The 21,170-nt window shown below is 44.6% G+C and overlaps 1 protein-coding gene across 3 annotated transcripts in view; it reads right to left on the bottom strand.

Annotated features, from left to right (window-relative positions):
* The window catches only part of SAE1 (SUMO1 activating enzyme subunit 1), a 74,815-nt gene that overhangs the window by 38,167 nt on the left and 15,478 nt on the right, over window positions 1–21,170 (bottom strand). For 2 of the 3 annotated variants that reach the window (XM_086690210.1, XM_086690209.1), the window contains exons 3-6: window positions 17,850–18,023; window positions 15,639–15,781; window positions 13,348–13,447; window positions 1,243–1,348 (exon numbers count right to left, since the gene is read on the bottom strand). In XM_086690210.1, coding sequence (XP_086546336.1) covers window positions 1,243–1,348; window positions 13,348–13,447; window positions 15,639–15,781; window positions 17,850–18,023 — 523 coding nt within the window. The remainder of the gene's footprint in view (window positions 1–1,242; window positions 1,349–13,347; window positions 13,448–15,638; window positions 15,782–17,849; window positions 18,024–21,170) is intronic. The other variant, XM_086690211.1, reaches the window with a different exon arrangement.

Here is a 21,170-nt window from a genome sequence, read left to right as displayed (position 1 = left end):
AACACTGAGCCTTTCTAGGTCTGTTTCCTCACCTCAAGAGACCAAGCTGGGGAGAACTCCCACCCTGTCTACCTCACAAGGGTGCTGTGATGAGGAGATGGGAGGAGAAAATACTCTAGAAGCTGCAAAGGGCTAGATCACGTTCTCACCATGACGCTGCTGACACTAGCGGCTGGATAACCTTGTTTGTCGGGGGCTGTCCTGCACCATGGATATTTAGCAACATGCCTGCCCTCTCCCCACCCCACCTGCCCCCAGCCCGAGCGACCAAAATCGCCTGGACACTGCTAATGCCCCCTGGCGGGCAAAACTGCCCTCAGCTGAGTATCACCCGATTTTGGTAAGCTCAAATACCAGACGACCGCTTTTATAAGCCGCAGCCAGAACCGCTCAGGCTATACCCCAAGGCTCTGCAAACTAATGGCCACTGTTTACTGAGGGCTCTCGAAGTGCCAGGCACTGATGATCAGCTTCTCCCGATGGCACAGGCCCCAAGCTCATGCTGAACCCTGGACTGGAGAGGGTACTCCCTCGCTTGCTGCTCTGTCCCAGTCCAGGGAAGGAGCTGTTTTCTGAGTCCCAGCAGACTCACGTGCGTAAGACTCGTTCCCACCTAACCCACTGGATGATTTCTACACAAACGGATACTAAGTGCTCTGAACTAGTTCTTCCCAACCCCGATCTGGCGAACATCACTGATAACATGGGAAAAGCTTTCTTCCTAGCTAATGAAGACATAAACCTTAGCCTCCTCCAATCTTCAGTTTATTAAGAAGTTTTATACAGTTTTACGTATTTCCATTTCAATCTATACACACAGCGCCTGGTTTTGTGTAGCTATCACAAACAGCCACATCTGTCCTGATATGGGGTAGGAGGTGTTCCCGGAGTCTGCGCAGACAACTAGAAGGAAGGTGGGGATGTGGCTCCTTACCCAGCCCTGGAGAAAGGAAGGCTGAAGACTGTCCAAATGCGCCCAAAATTACATTTCTGCAAACTTTACAAATACAAACGACAGGTCGACCTCAGTCTCCCTGAGAATGGGTCAGGGTCACGCAGAGCTCAGTGAGGGGCCTCATCTCCATCCACCTGGATGTTCTCGGTGGGGGGGGGGCACTGAGAACCAGCTTGTGAGGAGCTCGACTTGGGGCAAACACCAAGAAATCCCTTGGACTGTACAGCCAAACCCGCAGCAATCCGAGCACATGGCACTCATCCGGAAGCTCTGCTCTAAGCCCTCACCTTGAAGGAGAAAGTAATCCGAAGCTGTGCGCTTCAGAGCGGCCTTCGCTTTCTCACTGCTCCAGTCCACCTCCAGCGCTTCCTTCACGGAGCAGAAGACCACTTTCTGTTGAAAAAAGGCAGAACTGGTTAGGAAGAAAAAATGTCGGCTTTAAATTACAAGGCAGTAGCTCTTCACCTTGTAGGAGAAATGTGATTATTCAAGGTTTACTGTTTGTTAAAGGAAGCTGAGGACCACTCAAATCCAATAAACGTTTATTAAGCACTTACTGTGTGGCTCCTCTGGGCACTGGGGACACAGCAATGAGTGACACATACTCCCTGCACTGAAAGAGGTCAGAGCAAAGCTAAAAGACCCAGTTCCACTCTGGCTCTCCTGAATTCTGTGTTCACACCTCAGACATACCTGCATGAGTAAGCAAGTGTGTGTGCCTAAAAATATTCAAGAAAACATTCTAACAGTCAAAAGAAAAATTAAATAGGTCTCAGTAGAAAAATGATTCGATGATAACGATACCAATAAATACAAGCAAAATACAAAACAGAAAAACAAATAAGGGTTATGGAACGAAAGCGCCAGGCTGTGGGAATGGAAAGGCATTTGCAAAAGCCCTGTGGTAGAAGGAAGCATGGCTGAAACCTATTATGCTAAATGAAATGATCTTGAAAACTGCCATCACAGAGTTATATTTTAAAATACATATAAACAATTAAATATGAGTAAGAAAGTGGTTTTCCTTTTACTTTCCTAAATCATTCAGTCCAAAAGCCAAAGGCTGGGACTAAGGAAGGGTAGGGAACAGAGTGTGAGTGGAGGGGCTGAGTGGCCTGATAGGGATAGAGCAGAGCAACGGAGGAGGGGCGGCACTGGGAGACTGACTCCCCCCAAGGACTTATGCAACAAGTGAATATACGGGAAACCCAGGGTTCTCACTGTCAGAGAAGACAGTCCTAATTGTGGAAAGGGAAAAAACGAGAGTAAAGCCTGTGGTGGGCTACTGGTGTGAACTCATTTTCAATATATATATAGACAAGAAAGTAAACGTAGATGCAAGCGTGTCTGTGTACACACACAAATATAGTAAAACTTTGGATTGCAAATAAGCTGTTCTGCAAATGTTCCACAAGACAAGCAAACATTTCTAATAAATTTTAACTTGATAAACGAGTGATGTCTTGCAACACGAGTAGTCTGTGCCATTGAAAGTCACATGATCACAGCTGAGCCAATGGTTCTTTGAATTTGCTTTGATATACAAGTGCTTTGGATTACAACCATGTTTCTGGAATTAATCATGCTCACAAACCAAAGTTTGACAGAGCTATGTCCATGGACAAGGTATCAAAGCGACGATGCCCTGACAGCAGTGAGAACACGTAATAGCCAGATGGTTTCTAACCCCCACCAGAGAAATAGTTCTCTTTGGAAACATGGCTGATTTTGAAGCTGGGGCAGAGTCCATGTACTACTGTGCCTAGAATAAGGAAGCGCGCAAAGAATGACGGGGAGGTATCGAGAGGAAACAGGAGCCAACATAAATAAACTTAAATAAACTAGAATTCATTAGTCATAAATCTAAAATTAACTATTACTGCGACCCCCACACCCCTGCGAACGTGGCACTATGAGCGGCACGGAGCACACGGCCTTCCGCTTTCGCACCCTCGGTGCCCTCCACACCCTGCCTGCCGTGACCCTGGGGGCTGAGGGTGGGCATGGGCTCTGCTCCACTCTCCCTGCGTAAACTCAGACAAACACGAATGGTATTTGAAAACAAGAGAAAACGGTATTTGAACAGTGGGAATCAGCAATTTTGCACAGAACTGTAGTCTAACTGAAGCTGGGACAAAATCGAACACATAAGATGAGTTTGGTGTTTTGGAAAATGTGAAAGCTGCTAGTGATGTCTACTCCCCTCTATCAGAAGTAACTGAAATTAATGAAGCTCTTGCAGAAAACCCAGGACTTGTCAACAAACCTTCTTATGAGGATGGTTGGCTGATCAAGATAACATTCGAGAATCCTTCAGAACTGCATGAATTAGCGAGTGAAGAAGCATATGAGAAATACATAAAATCTGAGGAATAAAAATGGAACCCCTAAATTGACTAGCATGAAACAAAAATAAAATAAAAGCAATTAACAAAGTTTGATGAAGAATACGGTACTTACGCGTTTTCAAAATACCTCTCTGAAAATTACATATTATTGCACAGGGCAGAGAGGAATTGTTTTCAAAGGAGAAATCGACCTTGAATAATCCTACTCTGAAATCAAAGTTAACACTGCCAGTAAAGGAGCACGTGGAAGCCAGCACCAGACCACAGGATGGGATGAGAGGCACCCACACTCTGGTGTGTCTGCCCAAGGTGTGCAGCTAGGATCTAATCATGAGAGAACATCAGACAAAGCCAAACTAAGGCACATTTTAAATTTTTACAAAATAACTGCCTTGTAATCTTCAAAAGCATCATGAAAATCCAGATAAATGCATGATCCTGAACTGGATCCTTCTGTCATTAAGGACATTATTGGAACAACTGGTAACAGCTGAAATGGGTCTGCGGTAGATGGCAGTGATGTATTCATTTGAATTTTCTGATTTTGAAGTTTGGTTTGATTTCTCTATGGAGAATGCCTTGTTTGAGAAAATGCAAACTGAAGTATTTCAGAGTGATGGATGGACCCCTTCCTTATTCTCAAATCGTTCAGAAAAAAATGGTTCTCAGTACTAACTACTATTATAAAGTTTGAGATGGTATGTGCATATACAAGTAATTTCAAACTTCCAGAGATATAGGTCTCTTTTTCTCCTTCCTTTTCTCACTACATATACACACCACACCTCAGATATTTAAAACAGAAAAGAGACACAGCATAATTTAGAAGGCTAAGTGAACCAAGATCTAACTGCTCCCAGGCAGTTGCACGGTCTGCTAAGGACCAAAATGGAATTGACAGATGAAAGTTCAAATAGCTAGTGAAGATGAAACAGTCAGGTTTTTAAAAATGTTTTTTTAATGTTTATTTTTGAGAGAGAGAGCTAGACAGAGCATGTACAAGGTGGGGGGGGCGGGGGGAGGATCCAAGGCATCTGTGCTGACAGCAGAGAGCCTGATGCAGGGCTCTAACTCATGAATCGCGAGATCATGACCTGATCCAAAGTCAGAGACGAAGTCAAAGGCTCACGGACTGAGCCACCCAGGCACCCCTGAAACAGTTTTTAAGGTGGCTTTCCGCTTCCCCCATAAATACTCCTTTGGGGTTTAAACCCACCGTAAAAGTTAGTATACAAATATTTGTCCTGACCTCAAACCTTTTGGTCAGTGGGTCTGTTTGACCTCAAAAGTCAAGTCAAATAATCAGCTGACTGACATTTATTGCTTGATACAGACTGCCAGATCCTTCCTAAGTCTTACAAAACGATAAAGCCAGCCGCAGTCTGGGAACACCATCACAATGATGACATAAACTCTCACTAGCTTTCATAAACTACCTAGATTTTAATTCGGAATTTTTGTAGTTTACTTGGCTAAGAATTCACTAATTTGTTAGGTCACACTATGACAAACAAGGAAAAAACAAACTGAGTCTTAGTCCCAGGCAGGCCTACCTCTAAACTTTCAGGGCCCAGGTTTTGTAAAAGTACAAACGGAGGGGCACGTGGGTGGCTAAGTCGGTTAAGCGTCCAACTTCGGCTCAGGTCATGATCTCACAGTTCGTGGGTTCGAGCCCCGCATCAGGCTCTGTGCTGACTGCTTGCTCAGGGCCTGGAGCCTGCTTCAGATTCTGTGTCTCCTTCTTTCTCTGCCCATCCCCCGCTCACGCTTTGTCTCACTCTGTTTCTCAAAAATAAATGTAAAGGGGCGCCTGGGTGGCTCAGTCGGTTAAGCGTCCGACTTCGGCTCAGGTCATGATCTCGCAGTCCGTGAGTTCGAGCCCCGCGTCGGGCTCTGTGCTGACCGCTCAGAGCCTGGAGCCTGTTTCAGATTCTGTGTCTCCCTCTCTCTCTGACCCTCCCCCCCGTTCATGCTCTGTCTCTCTCTGTCTCAAAAATAAATAAACGTTAAAAAAAATTTTTTTTTAAATAAAAATAAAGTCTCTGAGCTTTAATTTCTATAAAAAAAAAATAAATGTAAAAAAATAAAAAAAAAAAGTACAAATGGAAACCCGTATCACAACTACATATTTAGGTATACGTCACACTAACAATTAAAAAAATAAAGTATACTGTATTCTCCTGCCTTGACAGATATACGTTCTTCATTACCACCTGGAAGACAGGGTTCAAATGTGGAATCCTCACACTCCTGGGACGTTCTGTGTCAGAATGAGATGCACTAGAAACCTGGTCCTCACCCCCTCCTCCCCCTTTCTTCCCACCTCTGGCTCTGTCCCACAAGGCAAGAGGCTGTGCAACTTGGGTGTGGCCACCCAGGCCACTCTTCTTGACTAAAACACCTGCCCTTCAGGCCTAGGTATGTGGACATTGTTGCAAAGTTTGCACTCCAAAGGCAGATCAGGGAAGAAGCTCACCAAAGCCTGGGAAGTAAGCCTGGGACTGTTTGGCAGGAGATTCCAGGGGTCCCAAGTATCCACAAGGGAGTCCAGGACAGAGGGGTGGGGGGATGGACTCCAGATGGACATATCTCCTTAATCCCATGGAATTCTCACTCTGCGAGGGGAACGGCTGGTAGGAGGCCAGGGTGGGACCTTCTAGAGTACTAGGGCCAGGGACAGAGGCCCTCTTTCCTCCCCAAGTCTAAGGGCAGAACTACTCACAATGTTGCTAGTAACTTGTGAACTCAGACAAATGAATTTACCTCTCAGGCCTGTCTGTGGCAGACAACTTTTAGGGGGGTGTCCTGGTATTTGGGGAGGCGGGCCCTACTAGCCTCATCTGATATGTGTACCAGCCCTCCAGCCACAAGTGACAGGGCCAAAGGTAGGTACACGGCCCAAGTCACACCAACCAGATTCTTTATTCTGGGAATCAAGAATCTGAAAGTTAAAAACAGGCATGTGAAGGGCAGGCAGGACTCTTTATAGAAAAGCTAAATTCCTACAGCCTCCAAGTCTCCCCATCTGGCCTGGTCTTTCCCCTTCCCAGGTCACAGTAGTTCTAATGCCTCTTGTGCTACTCCAGGCTGCCTCTAACATAATGTCCCATTTTTTGGTTCAAACTGTTCAAAGTCTACTACCACTGGGGCGCCTGGCTGGCTCAGTCGGCAGAGTGTGCAACTCTTGATCTCAGGGTTGTAAGTACAAGCCCCACGTTGCAGGTAGAGATTACTTAAAAATAAAATCTTAAAACGCGCGCGCGCGCGCACACACACACACACACACACAGTCTACCACTGTCATTTGTAACAATTGAAAATAAAAAAAAACAGGAGTGCATGGCTGGCTCAGCTAGTAGAGCATTCGACTCCTGATCTAGAGGTCATGAGTTCGAGCCCCATGTTGGGTATAGAGATTACTTTAGAAAACCAAACCAAACCAAACGTAACCATGTCACCTAATCTATACTACAACAAATGCAAACGGTGGTACCCATCTTATGCACCCAACACTGGATTTACAATGTGAAAAACATGCTTAATGGCACCTACAGAGAAAGAACAGTCTTTCAGATGAAGCACCCAGCAGTGCCTGCCAGGTAGCGGCAAAACTACTTGAATGAACACACTGTAACAGGTAACTTTCACATCTCACTCACCCCTCCCACTTCTCCATGCCCTCAGCTCATGGATCTCTCTGGGTAGAATGCCTGACTCACTTCCCTCCACTATCCATTTCTTTTCCGGACAATTCTGAGTCTTAAAGATCTCAATCTGATAGTCTAGTTAAGGCTAAGCCCTCTTATTCCTCGCCTCAGATGGGTATCAGCTTCCTGAGGCAGGGACCAGTGAAAGGCACAGCCCTGCACAGAATAGACTGTCAATAAAAATCTGCGAGCTGATAGGATCCAACCTGCTTTTCATTTGCTAAAAAGCCCAACAGTAAATATAAAAGATGAACTCTCCCACACCGTTGGACAGACATCAAATTGTAGGGCTGTGCTGAGCCACTCCAAACAGCGGGCAAGTACAAATACATCAACGCAACAGGAGCAGGTTTAACACTCCGAGGCAAGATGAAATCAGCAAACCAATACAGCCTCTTAAAACCACACTCTCCAAAGCAGACTATCCACTCCTGTGCTTACAGAAAATACGCTGAGCAAAAAAACAAAAAAAGCAAAGACGATACACATGTAAGTCATGTGTATATAAGATCACTATGTATTTCTCATATGTGTTTATGTGTGTTAATTAGAAATCCAATTGTATCACATACTGGAGTAGAAGGAATACTGAAAGGAATGTGTAATTATTGGGGAGCAAGGTTCATGTTTTCTCAACTTGTTCTGTATCTTCCAATTTTGGGACTGTAAACGTATCTTACTTAAAGAAGCAGCCTGAACATCTATAATAAGGGATACAGCTCTGGCTGTAAAGCTAAATGTAAATCTTTGAAACGACTTTGAAAACTACAGATTTCTAGGCTGGATTTCAACACCTACTCGTGGGAGTCTATAGTTTTCAAAAACATTCTAACAAATGACAACCGCCATCCAAGACAAAGCTGTCACACTCAGCAAAGTGGCAAAAGAGACTGAAGTTACCAAATGTTACCATTACATACTGCTGATTCTGGAATGTGAATTGATAAAACTACTTGCAAGTAATTTAGCAGGTCTGGTAAAGTTGAAGCTGCACATACCCTAATTTCCCTCCTAAGTATACGCCCCAGAAAAATCACACATTTACCCAAGGAGATTATCTTTTCTCTCTCTCTCTCTCTCTCTCTTTCTCCCCTCCTTCCCCTGCCCTCAACTGCGGCACCATTTGTAACAGAAAAAAATTACACACTCACATGCCCATCAATAGAAAAATGGATAAATAAATAGTAATATATTCACACAACACTCTACAGCAAAAAAACAAAAAACAAAATAAGAAAAAATGTCCTGCGTTGCTGTCCAAGATTACTCACTATCACGATGAAAATGTTCTGTATCTGTGCTTTGCGATACAGATGCCATAGCCACATGTGTTTGGTGAGCATTTGAAATGTGGCTAGGGAGACTGAACTAAATTTTTTAATTTTATTTTAGTCCATTTTAATTAATTAATTTTTTTTTTTTTTAATTTTTTTTTCAACGTTTATTTATTTTTGGGACAGAGAGAGACAGAGCATGAACGGGGGAGGGGCAGAGAGAGAGGGAGACACAGAATCGGAAACAGGCTCCAGGCTCTGAGCCATCAGCCCAGAGCCCGACGGGGGGCTCGAACTCACGGACCGCGAGATCGTGACCTGGCTGAAGTCGGACGCTTAACCGACTGCGCCACCCAGGCGCCCCTAGTCCATTTTAATTTAAATAGCCATACGTGGCTAGTGGCTACCATAATGGAAAGCAAAGTCCTAGAACTGCGTGCAAACACAGATGGCCTCACAAACATAAGGCTGCTCTTAAAAAGCAGGTGGCAGCATGCATACAATATTAAACTGATTGGTAAGAAGTTAGAAAGCATACCAAACAATTCTATACTGCTTGGAAATACATATGTAGCAAGAAGAAATGGGTGGGAATGAGAACCACAATTGAGGACAGTGGTTACTTACGTTGGGGAGGGAGAGCCAGGGGGTCAGGGGGCCCTGACCAAGCTGGTCAAGTTGAGTGCTTGAAATCAGGTGGTAACTACATGGTAGTTAGCTCTATCATTCTTAATTTATACCTGCATCACATTCCAGCGTTAGATTTACAAACATGGGTTAAGATGCCGCATCAAGCAGGGCTATAACCGCCCCTCCCCCTTCCGGGTACTTTCGAAAATCCACACAAACATACCAGCCCTGGAGAGAAGACAGAGAAGGAACACGCAGACTGGCACAACAGGACAGGAAATGTTTTGATTTTTAAGTTGGGACAGTGTTTTATTGTCATGTTCTGTAATCTGTATTGATGTATTATTTAGGGGTATCAAGTATCACAATAAAAAGACTGGATTGTGATGTGATGCTGGGAGAGACCGCCTCCCCTCATCTCTAGACAGACCCCCCCACCAAGACAGCAGCAGCACCCACACCCCACCGGCCACCACACACACAGAACCGTCCTACGTGGGAAACCTATCAGCACTCCACCCAGCCCTGCGATCTGCACCCTGCATCTCCTGCCCCGGGCCCCCAAACCAGGTGATTCTGACAATTAGCACAGTATTGAACACCTCTGGCCTAAAGGTCTTGGTCTAGGCAACCCCATGAACTTACTTCTAAATATTCCTGGCCAAGCCCCCCTGTTCTCTTTAGAACTGTGTTCTCTCAGCCCAGCTCAGATAACCTAAACCATTATAACCAATGTATTAGGAAGTTAATACATTCGGTTGATCACAAAGAAAATCGATTCGGAAATTTTTTTAAAATCACGATCTTGGGGCGCCTGGGTGGCTCAGTTGGTTGAGCTTCCGACTTTGGCTCAGGTTGTGATCTTGTGGTTTGTGGGTTCGAGCCCCACGCTGGGCTGCTGCTGCTGTCAGCGCAGAGCCCACTTCAGATCCTCTGTCCCCCTCTCTCTGTCCCTGCCCTGCTCACACTCTCTCCCCCCCCAAAAAAAATAATAATAATAATAGTAATAATAAAATAAAATAAAATGACAATGATCTCCTCCAAAGCCAACACACTATGTCACAGGAGCAGCCACATCACACTGAACAAACATTTCCCGGGTAGGACCGTGCCCGGTGCTACACTAGGAACACGGTGGCGAACAGATCCGCCCTGCCCTACAGAGCTTGGACTCTAGTGGGAGAGACCCTAACAAGTCCCTCGTTGTGCCAAACCCAGATGCCACCTAAAAGAGGAAGGCTGAAACCAGTCTGTCCCTGGAATGTTCCCTTCAGGACGGGGGTGAGAGGAGATGAATTGTCCATAAACTGCTCAGAAAGGGGGATCAAAATAACGAATCACTACTCAACTGTGGAATTTCACAACTGATTCATGACAAGAGTATTAACAGGGCCCAAATTAGTCCCCTACTATTTCAGAAACAGAGGTGAAATTAAATCTGTATTTCTTAGCATGTCCCAAACAAATCCTACTTTATCTTTAATTTTTAAAGAGCTGTTATGGAGAGCAACCACCACCAGTCATCTACTGGTGTCTGGCAGCATCTAACAATAAAGGAGACCTTTCACCCTAAAGGTTTTTCCAGAAAGGTCCCAAGTTTTGCATATTTTATCCCATCATCCCCATAAAACTTCAAATTATCCTAGAAACTCCAAGAGGATTCACCTTTTAAGTCGCAGGGCAAGCCAGTGCCCTCAGCCCCTGTGCCCCCCTCCAAATCGGTCCCATCGATCTCGGGCAGGTCAAGGAACTTCTCTTAGTGACCGCTGTACGTGGAGACGACAGGACTGGAGGTGCTTCCCTGCACCCAAAAGAGGCCCTGCACACAGTAGGCATTTTACAACTCACAGATGCAGAAAGAGCTGGCTGTCTGGGGGTGAGGGAAGCCAGACTCATCCTGTTCCTACATCTGTGCTTTCTGTCGGTCCTATCTCCTGTGACTAAATGCCCGTCCCGGCTTCGGTGCTTGGCAAACTGTCCTTCACGTGCCGCCTCTAACAACTCTTCCTCTGGGAAACCTTTCTGGACAGTTCTCTATCACAAAACTACTGCTCTCTCCTTATCTATTGTGCACTGATGTCTCCCCATCAGGCTCGTGCCCAAGACCTGATTCTGATGAAGTCTGTCTCCTACCTTTTCCTGGGCACCAAAGGAAGCAAACCACTGAGCACCTACCTCTGGGCTATGCGTTTTCCCACTGTTGTATTTATCATGATGACACATGTGTTAGAAAGGCCCAATATCCTCCGAAGCGGTGTGAAAACCACAAGCTCTATTTTTCCTCTTTGTTTTTTAAGCGTTTCTAATTTAGGAGCACAATGTGTACCTTGAAGCAAACGTGGCTATACAACATTTGGTTGAACCTAAGGCGGGGGGGGGGGGGGGGGGGGGGGGGAGGGAACCCTAACCAGAAACCTTTCGCAGGAAACAGGAAGTGGTTGCCTCCCCGCCCCCATCCTGCACTTTGAGCATAACCCAACTACTTATTCTGTACAATTTAGGCAAAAGGGCATAACCTCAATCAAGGAATTTTTGAGTTGGAAGACAACTTCGAGATCACGGAGCGGACTCTGCCCAAACTGCAGTGGCGAAGCGGCAGCCCCACCGGTCAGAGCGGGTCCTTCCACGGCGCTCTCGGGGGCTCGGTGAGGTGGCACAAAGGCAAGGTTCGGAATCCCAGGGACCCAGGGACCGTAGTGAGGAATGCACCGCATGCCTCACAACCTTCAGGGCTCGGGGCTGGAATCCAGGCCTGCATTGTCCAAGTGAAACAGCTGACTAACAATGTCAGCTGGGGAATATTTTGATACCTTCAGATTCGGCCCCTGTGGGAAGAGGCTGCACGAGGAGCCCTGTGACTGAAGAGCCCTAAGAATGGTACGCGAAGGCCACCGGGGGCCTACCAGGGCCGCCCGCATTCTCCTCATAGCTCGCTAAAGTGGCCCCCCGAAGGGGTTTCCAGATCTGCCCCAGTGGGCACCACCAGTACTGACTCAAGGGAAACTTCCAGCTGTGAAGGGCTAACAAAGCTGGCCGCTCTCCCCATTTGAATGTAAAAGACCCGCCTCAATCAGGGAAGGCCTTTAGGCCATAAAACCCTTCACACCAAGGCCAAGTGTCACACTTGTAAGAGGGTGTGATTTATGAATTGACAGCACCCACAAAGCTCCTTTTGTGCTCCTCCGTTAGTTAACAATTTATCTCCCCCCACCGAACTCACGGCGCTATTCAGATAGAGCTCGACTGGGCCTCAGAAAGAAAGAAAAGAGGGAGGAAAGAAAAGGACCCAAGTTTTGGCCAAAACACCAATGTTCACTCTGGATAATTACCGGTCCTGTGAATAGACACCAAAATTAGGGCTTAATAATTCCTCTGTATCACACTCCCAGCAGCAAACTCTTCCAACACAAACATACAGAGCAAGAAGACGAAAATCTCCAGCGCAGCCCTGCGGGAAACTCAACAGAGTTCCACTTCTGTGGTTTCTGCAGTCTTCTCTTGTGGTTTCTGCACTCTCAGAATCCCCCCGTTAGAGCAATTTTAACTCGAAGCTCCGACCAGCTGTTTTTCTTTCTCAACATTTCAAACTACAAAGCAAAGAGTAAATATGGGCTCGGTCAAGTCTTTCCTCGGTTCCACAAAACCAATCCCGGCCCCTTCTGTCTGGTCTCCCCCATCGCATGACTCCCTTCTCAGATTCCAACACTAGCTGCCGAGATCATCTCCTTCCAAGTCCCCACCACTCCTCTCTCTGTAAAATGAATTTAAATTACTGCACGAACCAGGCTGAAAACAAAAAAATACACACCGGATAGTAACACTTGTCAACACGGAGGCCTTTATTCTTAAAAGGTAATCTGGTGGAAAGACGACCCCAAACATTTCATCGTAAAGAAGCAAAGCATATGCAATTCAAGCTTAAACTATCTTCCTGCCCGCTTAGGTAGGACCTTCCTAAATTATCTAACTATCCCCCCAAGATTTATTTTATGCAAAAGGGATGGCCTTTGCTCAAGAACAGTGGTTCTCATACTGCTCCAGATACTAGAAGCCCAAATCGGCCCACACACCACGTCAGTCCTGCAGGCATGTTTTCTTTTGTCTCCATGGGGTGAAGGAACAGCATTCAAACCAAGGTGAACAGACTGGTGGTATTTAAAAGTTTGGGACAGAGCCTATAAAAAACACATCTCCAATTCTGTTAAAAATTCATACCCTGCATCACTGGGTCCCTACTCGTCTTCATGGCAAGAGCTGGCTGCCACTAAGCAGCAGTCATCCCCTTTAAGTGGGACGAGCACTGGCCCGGCTTGTCCAGACCCCACCTCCCCCTTCAAGACTACATGCGTGCTTCCCCTGCTTGCAGATGTAATTGCCCGTCCCCTACAAGGCTCCAAAGTTTCTGAGCTTTGATCCCTTCACAGTACACATACCTTTTTGACCATAGTTGTTTCAGATGAATCAAGTTTTGCCCTCTTGGTATCAGGTCCATCTTCTACTCCTTGGCTAACTTTGGCAACTTTGGTTTTCTCCCTAGAGGGTGACAAAGCGAGGGAACGGAGTTTACTCTCTGAATCATGCCATTAGAACAAAAAGAGCATCATCAGCTCACAGAATAGGATGGTAATTAAGAGCAAAAGCTTTGGAGTCAGGCAGATCTGGGTGGATTCAAATCCGAGGGTGGCCAATGATTATCTGATAAGTAAGTTACCTACCACGTGGGAATAACAATCCCTGACAGAATTGCTGTAAGACGAGAAATAACAGGGGCGCCTGGCTGGCTTGGTCAGTTGAGCATCCAACTCTTGGTCTTAGCTCAGATCATGATCTCACGGTCCGTGGGATAGAGCCCTGCGTCGGGCTCTGTACTGACAGACAGCATGGAACATGTTTGGGATTCTCTCTCTTTGCCCCTCCCCTGCTTGTGCACTTTCTCTCTCAAGATAAATAAATAAACTTAAAAAAAGACAATAATAAATTGCTTAGCACACCTGCCTAGCATATAGCAAGCTCTCAATAAGCTTTATAAATTTCACTTGAATCATGAAATAAAAGCCAAACTTAATTCCTCCCCTCTGCCATGGGGAACTCACATTAAGATAACCTGGGCTGTTTTCTCTACTGTGACTTCTCTATTTCTAGTATGCCAAGAGAACTAGAGTTTCTGAAAACCATAAAATGCCAAAGTCATGAGAAATCTCGAACATGTCTGCCCTTCCCTCATTTTGATTTTACAGACAAGAAATTTGCAGACCAGGGACACATGGGGGGCTCAATTGGTTGAGCATCCAGCTCTTGATTTCAGCTCAGGTCATGATCCCAAGGTCATGGGATTGAGCCCTGCACTGGGCTCCACATGGAGCATGGAGCCAGCTTAAGATTCATTTTCTCTCTCTCTCTCTACACCTCTCTCTTTGGCTCATGCTCTCTCTAAAATAAATAAATTTTTTTAAACTGAAAGAAAGAAAAAAAGAAAGAAAGGAAGGAAGGAAGGAAGGATGAAAGGAAAAAGACTTGCAGACCAGAGAAATTTCAGTGATTTGCCTAAGAAGCTGAACAAAAGAGGGGTGTGCCTGGGTGGTTCAGTCAGTTAAGCGTCTGACTTCAGCTCAGGTCATGATCTCGCGGCTTATGAGTTCGAGCCCTGCATCGGGCTCTGTGCTGACAGCTCAGAGCCTAGAGCCTGCTTCAGATTCTGTGTCTCCTCCTCTCTCTGCCCCTCCCATGTCATGCTCTGTCTCTGTCTCTGAATAATAAAGAAACGTTAAAAAAAGCTTTTTTTAAAAGAAGCTGAACAAAAGAAGGCAATTCTTTTTTTTTTTTTTTTTAACGTTTATTTATTTTTGAGACAGAGAGAGACAGAGCATGAACAGGGGAGGAGCAGAGAGAGAGGGAGACAACAGAATCCGAAACAGGCTCCAGGCTCTGAGCTGTCAACACAGAGCCTGACGAGGGGCTCGAACTCACAGACCGTGAGATCATGCCCTGAGCCGAAGTCGGACGCTTAACCGACCAAGCCACCCAGGCGCCCCAGAAAGCAATTCTTGATTCTTGGTAGGAAGCTTCACCTACCACACAGGGTGTCTTTTTACCTCTTATTAGCAAGGGACATACAAGAAACAACAGCCAAAAACAGAGTTTTACCATACGGGTATCATCTGCCATCTCTCATCTAGAAGCTGCAAGTTCAAACCACTGCAGGTCCCATCATGTAAGAACCCCCACGGTCTGCAGCCTTGATATTCAAAATGAGAGGATGAGGTGTGTTTGTTACACCAAAGCAGTGTCTGGGCTTTGGAGCTTTTCCCAGGTAGACTGGCTGAGTGTGCCTCCAGAGTTACCCATCTGACTACTCTGTACTCACTTTACTACCAACCTGAAAACACAGAAGCCAAAACTGAGAAAGGCAATCCAAGCAAGCCTCCCCCGTACAGGAGGTGTGTGGTGTCACCAACTGATGAAGCCCATCAAATACCCACAATGGTGTACTTTGATTCCTAAAGAACTCTGCTTTATTTGGGATTTAGATCAGAACATTATTTTGGAAGACGGGGCTGCATCTCCTACGATTCTGAACACACAACGTATATAATCAGTGAGCTGAAAATGAAATGGTTTCTGAATATTCTAAGAACACTTTCCTTAGATGGGTTGTTCCCCACCAACGAGTAAAACTGTATTTTTCTGAAAATGTTACGTTCTCCCCTCCTCTCCCAAAACTTACTCTACGAATTCATGCTCTCCAAGATTGGCAAATGTGTATCCATGGTAGCCAAAAACATCTCCTGTAAAAAACTTGATGCTATTTTTGTGACAGATCTGGTCAACTTTAACTATGACATCCCTGGAGCAGCAAGTCAGACAAACCTGCAGAAAGAAAAAATTCGCTGGGTGTGAGTTTTGCAAACTGTGAATCACTGCCCTGATGTCTAAATAAATCTTAATGAACAGTCTCTCTGGGCATGTCTAAAGCCAGTTTTGAACTGGTATAACAGGTTCTTTGGATCCTATGGTTAGAAGACAAAAGACAAGTTGCAGGTTTCAGGAGAAATATAAATTGCAAGACCTCTACTTTCAGCAATCAAAACAAAATGGGTTTGGCTAGAAAGTAAAAGCTATTCAATGAATTTATTTCCTCTATTCTGTAAACATAAACAAACCACATCTCACAGTTTCCGTGAAGTGGAAAAAACCAGTAACAATTTAGCGTAAGTTACTTTTAAATTACTAAATCTATTAAAATCTGAATAAGCTATCACAAGAAGCAAAACCAGTTTTAAGTGACCCAAAGGTCACTTTAAATACGAGGGCATTTTTTCCCCCTTCTTCTGATTGATAGGTTAAGATAAAAAAGATAAACAAGTCCCGTTGAGATTAGTTTTCCACAGTTTTCCACAGTTTTCAAAGTGAAACTTTATCTGAATCTGAGGACAAAAGAAAAGGTTACACACCAAGTGACCTTCCATTCAGACGTAGACAATGAACCGGTGATTCACTCAATGGAATTATCAATGTTGCTCTGAGGCCCCTAGGTTGTGTTCCAGTAAGTTGAAGCACTGGAAATAGCTAAGTTTTACGGCATAAAACACCTTTTCAGGAGAAACTGTGATAAGGGCTATGAAAACAAGTTCCAAATTGCACATGTTTTCTTCTAAACATAGAAAGTTGGAGAAGTTACAAAAGGATATTTTCATTTGACAGAACCTCTTTGCTGCTGTCTGGCAGCCTGAATACCGAAACAGCCCACAGAAATGAGTGCCTCTGGTGTCATTCAAAGGATGCAGCCACCTAAGGGAAAAAAAAATCATATCTAAAAGGCAAGATACCCACAGTTGAACATGCAATCAAGCGACCAAAGGGAACTCTGCAGAGTCAAAAGTGAATGTAAAATCTCCAAGGACCAGTCAAACGTGGCCCAATGAGGCAGTCACCTCACCCAGCACACAGGCTTTATACAAGCAACCGGCCCGGTGCTTCGGTTCTTAGAAACCCTCTCTCTAAGTGCTAGAAATTCAAGGGGCAGCTAGAATTAACTAAATGTGGTTACTATGGATAAAGAAATGAAGAGAAGATGGTCCAAACAGTCCAAACAGAAAATGTTCCAATACTTGGAAGATACAAGATAGAATTGAAAAAAAAAAAAAAAAGACAAAACGCACAGATGATCCATCATTCCAAGCACATATTTGAACAGATGCACATATGAAATATAACAATGTGGAAAAACAAACTACCCAACCCAAATTCTAACCTCTCGTGTAATGGGCCTTTCATTTAAAAAACAAGTAGATCATCTGTGACTATTTCATGGTTATCCAACATTTGTTTAGCTTTTCCTGGGTCCAGGGAACCATGTCTGAAAGTCACAGACGCTGGAACCGAATTTAACTTATCCTTTCACCTCTCCACAGATCTGGCAGTGAAACCAAATGAGGTTGGATATGCCTCATTTGGCTTATGACTAGTGAATTTGTCTCATTATCCATGGCAACGTGGTCAAAGTGGCTGTGTGAAAGAGACAGACACGGACCAAGATCAGGTGTGCTCTTTTTTTAAGACAAAACACAAGCTGTAGTTTGATATTTCTAACCAAAAAAAAAAAGCAAGCCTCTACTACAGAAATTAACTACCAACTTGTTTTTAGGAGAAAACATTTGCAATAAAATGTACCAAAGCTATGTGCAAAGATTCTGGAAGGAATACAAAACACCAATGATGAAACCTGGTCTAAAGGAACATATGCCCAAAGAAGAAATCAGCAGACAGCAAGTCACAAACAGCCACAGCAGAACCAACAGACTGGATCTACCTACTGACACATTCAACGTGGAAAAGCAATATGCTAATAAGGCACATACACTAAGGCAATACAAGACTTGAGACTACAAAGGCAATGTACTGAGCCTAAAGATTTTACACTCTTTATGAAACTTACAGCATCGAACTGAGTGAAAAATGACTCAGGTTTCTTTTCTATATTCTCAGTGTCCACCTTCACATCCACCATGGGGTTGAGATTCTGGGCTCGCTCCAAAGAGGCTTCAGCCCTGTTTCGGCCAACAGATCCAGTACGGATTAGAAACTGAGCTCCGGGGTCTTCTGGAGATACCTAGGAATAATTTTTTTTTTTTTTTTAATGCTTGAATTTTGGGGAAAAAAAATTTTTCAAAGACAACAAACCCTTCCATTTCAAAGCATAACTAAAATACCTACAATTTAATTGTATTACTGTTCCAGTGGGAATTTGCCTAATGTATCCTCCATACACTCAATCCTTCGAAGGCTTTCAAGTAGAGACATTTTAATTTTTTTTTTTTCACTTCGCATTGATAGTTAAAGAGCACCCCCTGGTGTTTGTAAAGAAAATTCACTCTAAACAGAAATGTTCACTCTTTCTTCTTCCACGATTAAATCTGTAACTGCTAATAAAGTGACACAACTATCAGTGCAAAGAATTTACCCCAAATATTTACTCTGTGCCAAACTTTAAGGATACTCCTAGACAAACAACAGTAGTTTAAAGGATGTAGTCCCTGCCTACGATTGGTTTAAAATCAGACCAGTGAGGGGCACTTGGGTGGCTTAGTAGGTTAAACATCCCACTCTTGATTTCAGCTCAGGTTATGATATCACAGTTGTGAGATGGAGCCCTGGGGCTCCACAGTGACAACGCAGAGCCTGCTTGGGATTCTCTCTCTCTCTGCCTCTGTCTCTCTCTCTCCATCTCTCTCTGCCCCTCCCCTGCTCATTCTTGCTCTCTCTCAAAATAAACAAATAAACCTTTTTAAAAAATTAAAAAAAAAAAAAATCAGACCAGTGAGGGGCAGTACCTGGCTGGCCCAGTCTGAAGAGCACACAGCTCTGATGTCAGGGTCCTGAGTTCAAGCCCCACGTTTGCGTGTAGAGTTACACACATACGTACGTACATACATACATACATACACAAATATGCTAAAGAAATAAAATCAAACCAGGGCAAAAATCAAACATAATTAAGAATGCTTGAAATGAACTCTTAAATTCAATTAAAATTCAGAAAAGAAAGATGAGGGGGGCTGGAGCAAAGGGAGGATTTCACCCACAAGGCTGGATGTCAGCAGAGAAGAACCTTAAATCCAGATAATACAATCACCTGACAGCTGCCAGTAGGGTTACAGATTCCCACTGTTCACAGAGCCATTCTTTCCACATCAAACATCTAATTTAACCATTAATCTCCAGTATGACCTTGCTACCTTCACCAAGACTGGATTCAATACAAACAATCTCTCTCCTCTCCTCTGGCCAACTCAGAGCACATACTCGCACTTGCTAACTTTTCTCCAAGGAAATGAGCTGGTCCTCCTCCCTTTCAAGGCCAGCCCTTTAACAGTCTCCTTGACCTTTCCTGTCCTGCTTCTTCAGGGATCTCATTTCACACTGAGAAGCTGTACATCATAGAAGTTAAGAGCAAGGCTCTGAAACAATTCAAGTTGGATTCAAATCTTTGGCTCAACCACTTTAACTGTGGGCCCTTGAGCGAGCAAGTACATGGGAATCACGTGCAAAATGAGGTTAAGGAAAACAGTACACTAACTAATCACTCTATCAGTGCTGCTCTGCTCCTGCCCCACCGGACACCCAGTCTCCACATGGGCCCTCTTGGGTGTGGCGGCCCCAGGGTTCCATCTCAGAGTCACTCATCTTTCCACTTGGCATAGCTCCATGCTCATTGCTTCTTTCGTTCTTACAGGCACAGATTGCTTCCTGATCCATCTGAGACTTTTATTAAACTGCCCACCAGATATTTCCTCCTGGCTAAGTCCGCAGGCCCTTCATATTTGACTATTTTCTTTTCTTTTGTCTGTTGATGAGCCTACCAACCACCCATGCGGTCACCTGAGTCACGAACCCAGTCTTTACATCCCTGATATTTGCCTGAGAGCAGCCACCTGCTGAGATGGCTAAGAGCATGGGCTCTACAAAGAGTCAGACTGTCTGCGTCCTGGTCACAGCAACTACTGTGACCTTGGGTGGGCCAGCAATTCAATTCCTTTTCTGTAAAATAGGGATGATAATCCCTGACTCTCAGAGTTGCTGTGAGGACTAAATGAGATACTACAAGTGCTGCTTTTAGAACAGCGTCCAGCACCTTGAGGAAGCTTCACTGCTGCAGTCATTCCTTGCCTTCCCTACATTCCCATATACAATCCTGATTCTATCCTCTGGTATTTTCACCTCAAGTGCTTCTTGCCGTTTCTATCACAGTGCTGTTACTCAGACTCTTCTCATCTCTCACCTAAACTACGAATGCAAAATAATAGAAGAAAAAAAATAAAACAACAAAAAAAATAAACTACTAATGCAGCCTTCTACCTAAGTGGTCTTCTGCCCCAGATCTTGTGCCAATCATACACAGTAGCTAGTGATCTACGAAGAGCCAGAAGTTGGCTAGGTCACCTGTCTCACATTTGAAACTCTTAAATGAAATCCTCACCACCTAGAGGATTGAGTATGAGCTTCCAGCAAGGCTTACTAACAGGCCCTTCGTGATTTGGACCTTACCTACAGCCTGCATCCACCCCCACCACTTTGGGCCTCACACTCTAAAAACACCAAACAGCACTGCTTGCTATATTCTATTTCTACCATGCTGTTCTGTGCCACTGCTAATAATGTCTCCTGCCTAAAATACAGCCCCTCAACTTGAGAAACCTCCAGTTGTTCTTTAAGCCTCAACTAAGATCACAGCTCCAGGAAGCCGTTCGTGTCCCCCTACCAAAACCTGAATCAGGTAGGCTGCTCCGGTTTATGGAATAAACCCTGAGAATGGGAACCAAATCTTGTGCATCTTTGTATCACAAGGATCTAGAATGCTTCAGGGCAGCCAGCAGGTACCCTCGGATGTTTGCTGATGTAAACAAAATGAAAACCTCTGTAGGGCAGGAATTAACGTCCTTGATGAGCACACTGAGGGGTGCCTGCCTGGCTGAGTTGGTAGAACATGTGACTCTTAATCCTGACGTTGTGAATTCAAGCCCCACACTGGGTACAGAGATTACTACAATAAATACATAAATAAGAAAAAAAAATTTTTAATAGATGAGCAGAGTCTCTGAGAGGTTAAGAGACTTAACCCAGCTTGAAGAGGTAGGATTTGAGCCCAAATCTACATAATTCCAGAGCTTTTGCACTAGGTAGCACGGTCTCCCTGAGATGTTCCCAGTCAGGGAAAAAAAGTACGAGCAAACTGCAAAAGGCAGAACAACCAAAGAGT

This window comes from Puma concolor, chromosome E2, assembly GCF_028749965.1.
Source record: "Puma concolor isolate L17-30 chromosome E2, mPumCon1.1.hap2, whole genome shotgun sequence".
Classification (NCBI taxonomy): domain Eukaryota; kingdom Metazoa; phylum Chordata; class Mammalia; order Carnivora; family Felidae; genus Puma; species Puma concolor.
Note: the sequence above shows the minus strand (reverse complement) of the source record. Positions and strands in the feature narration are given on the sequence as shown.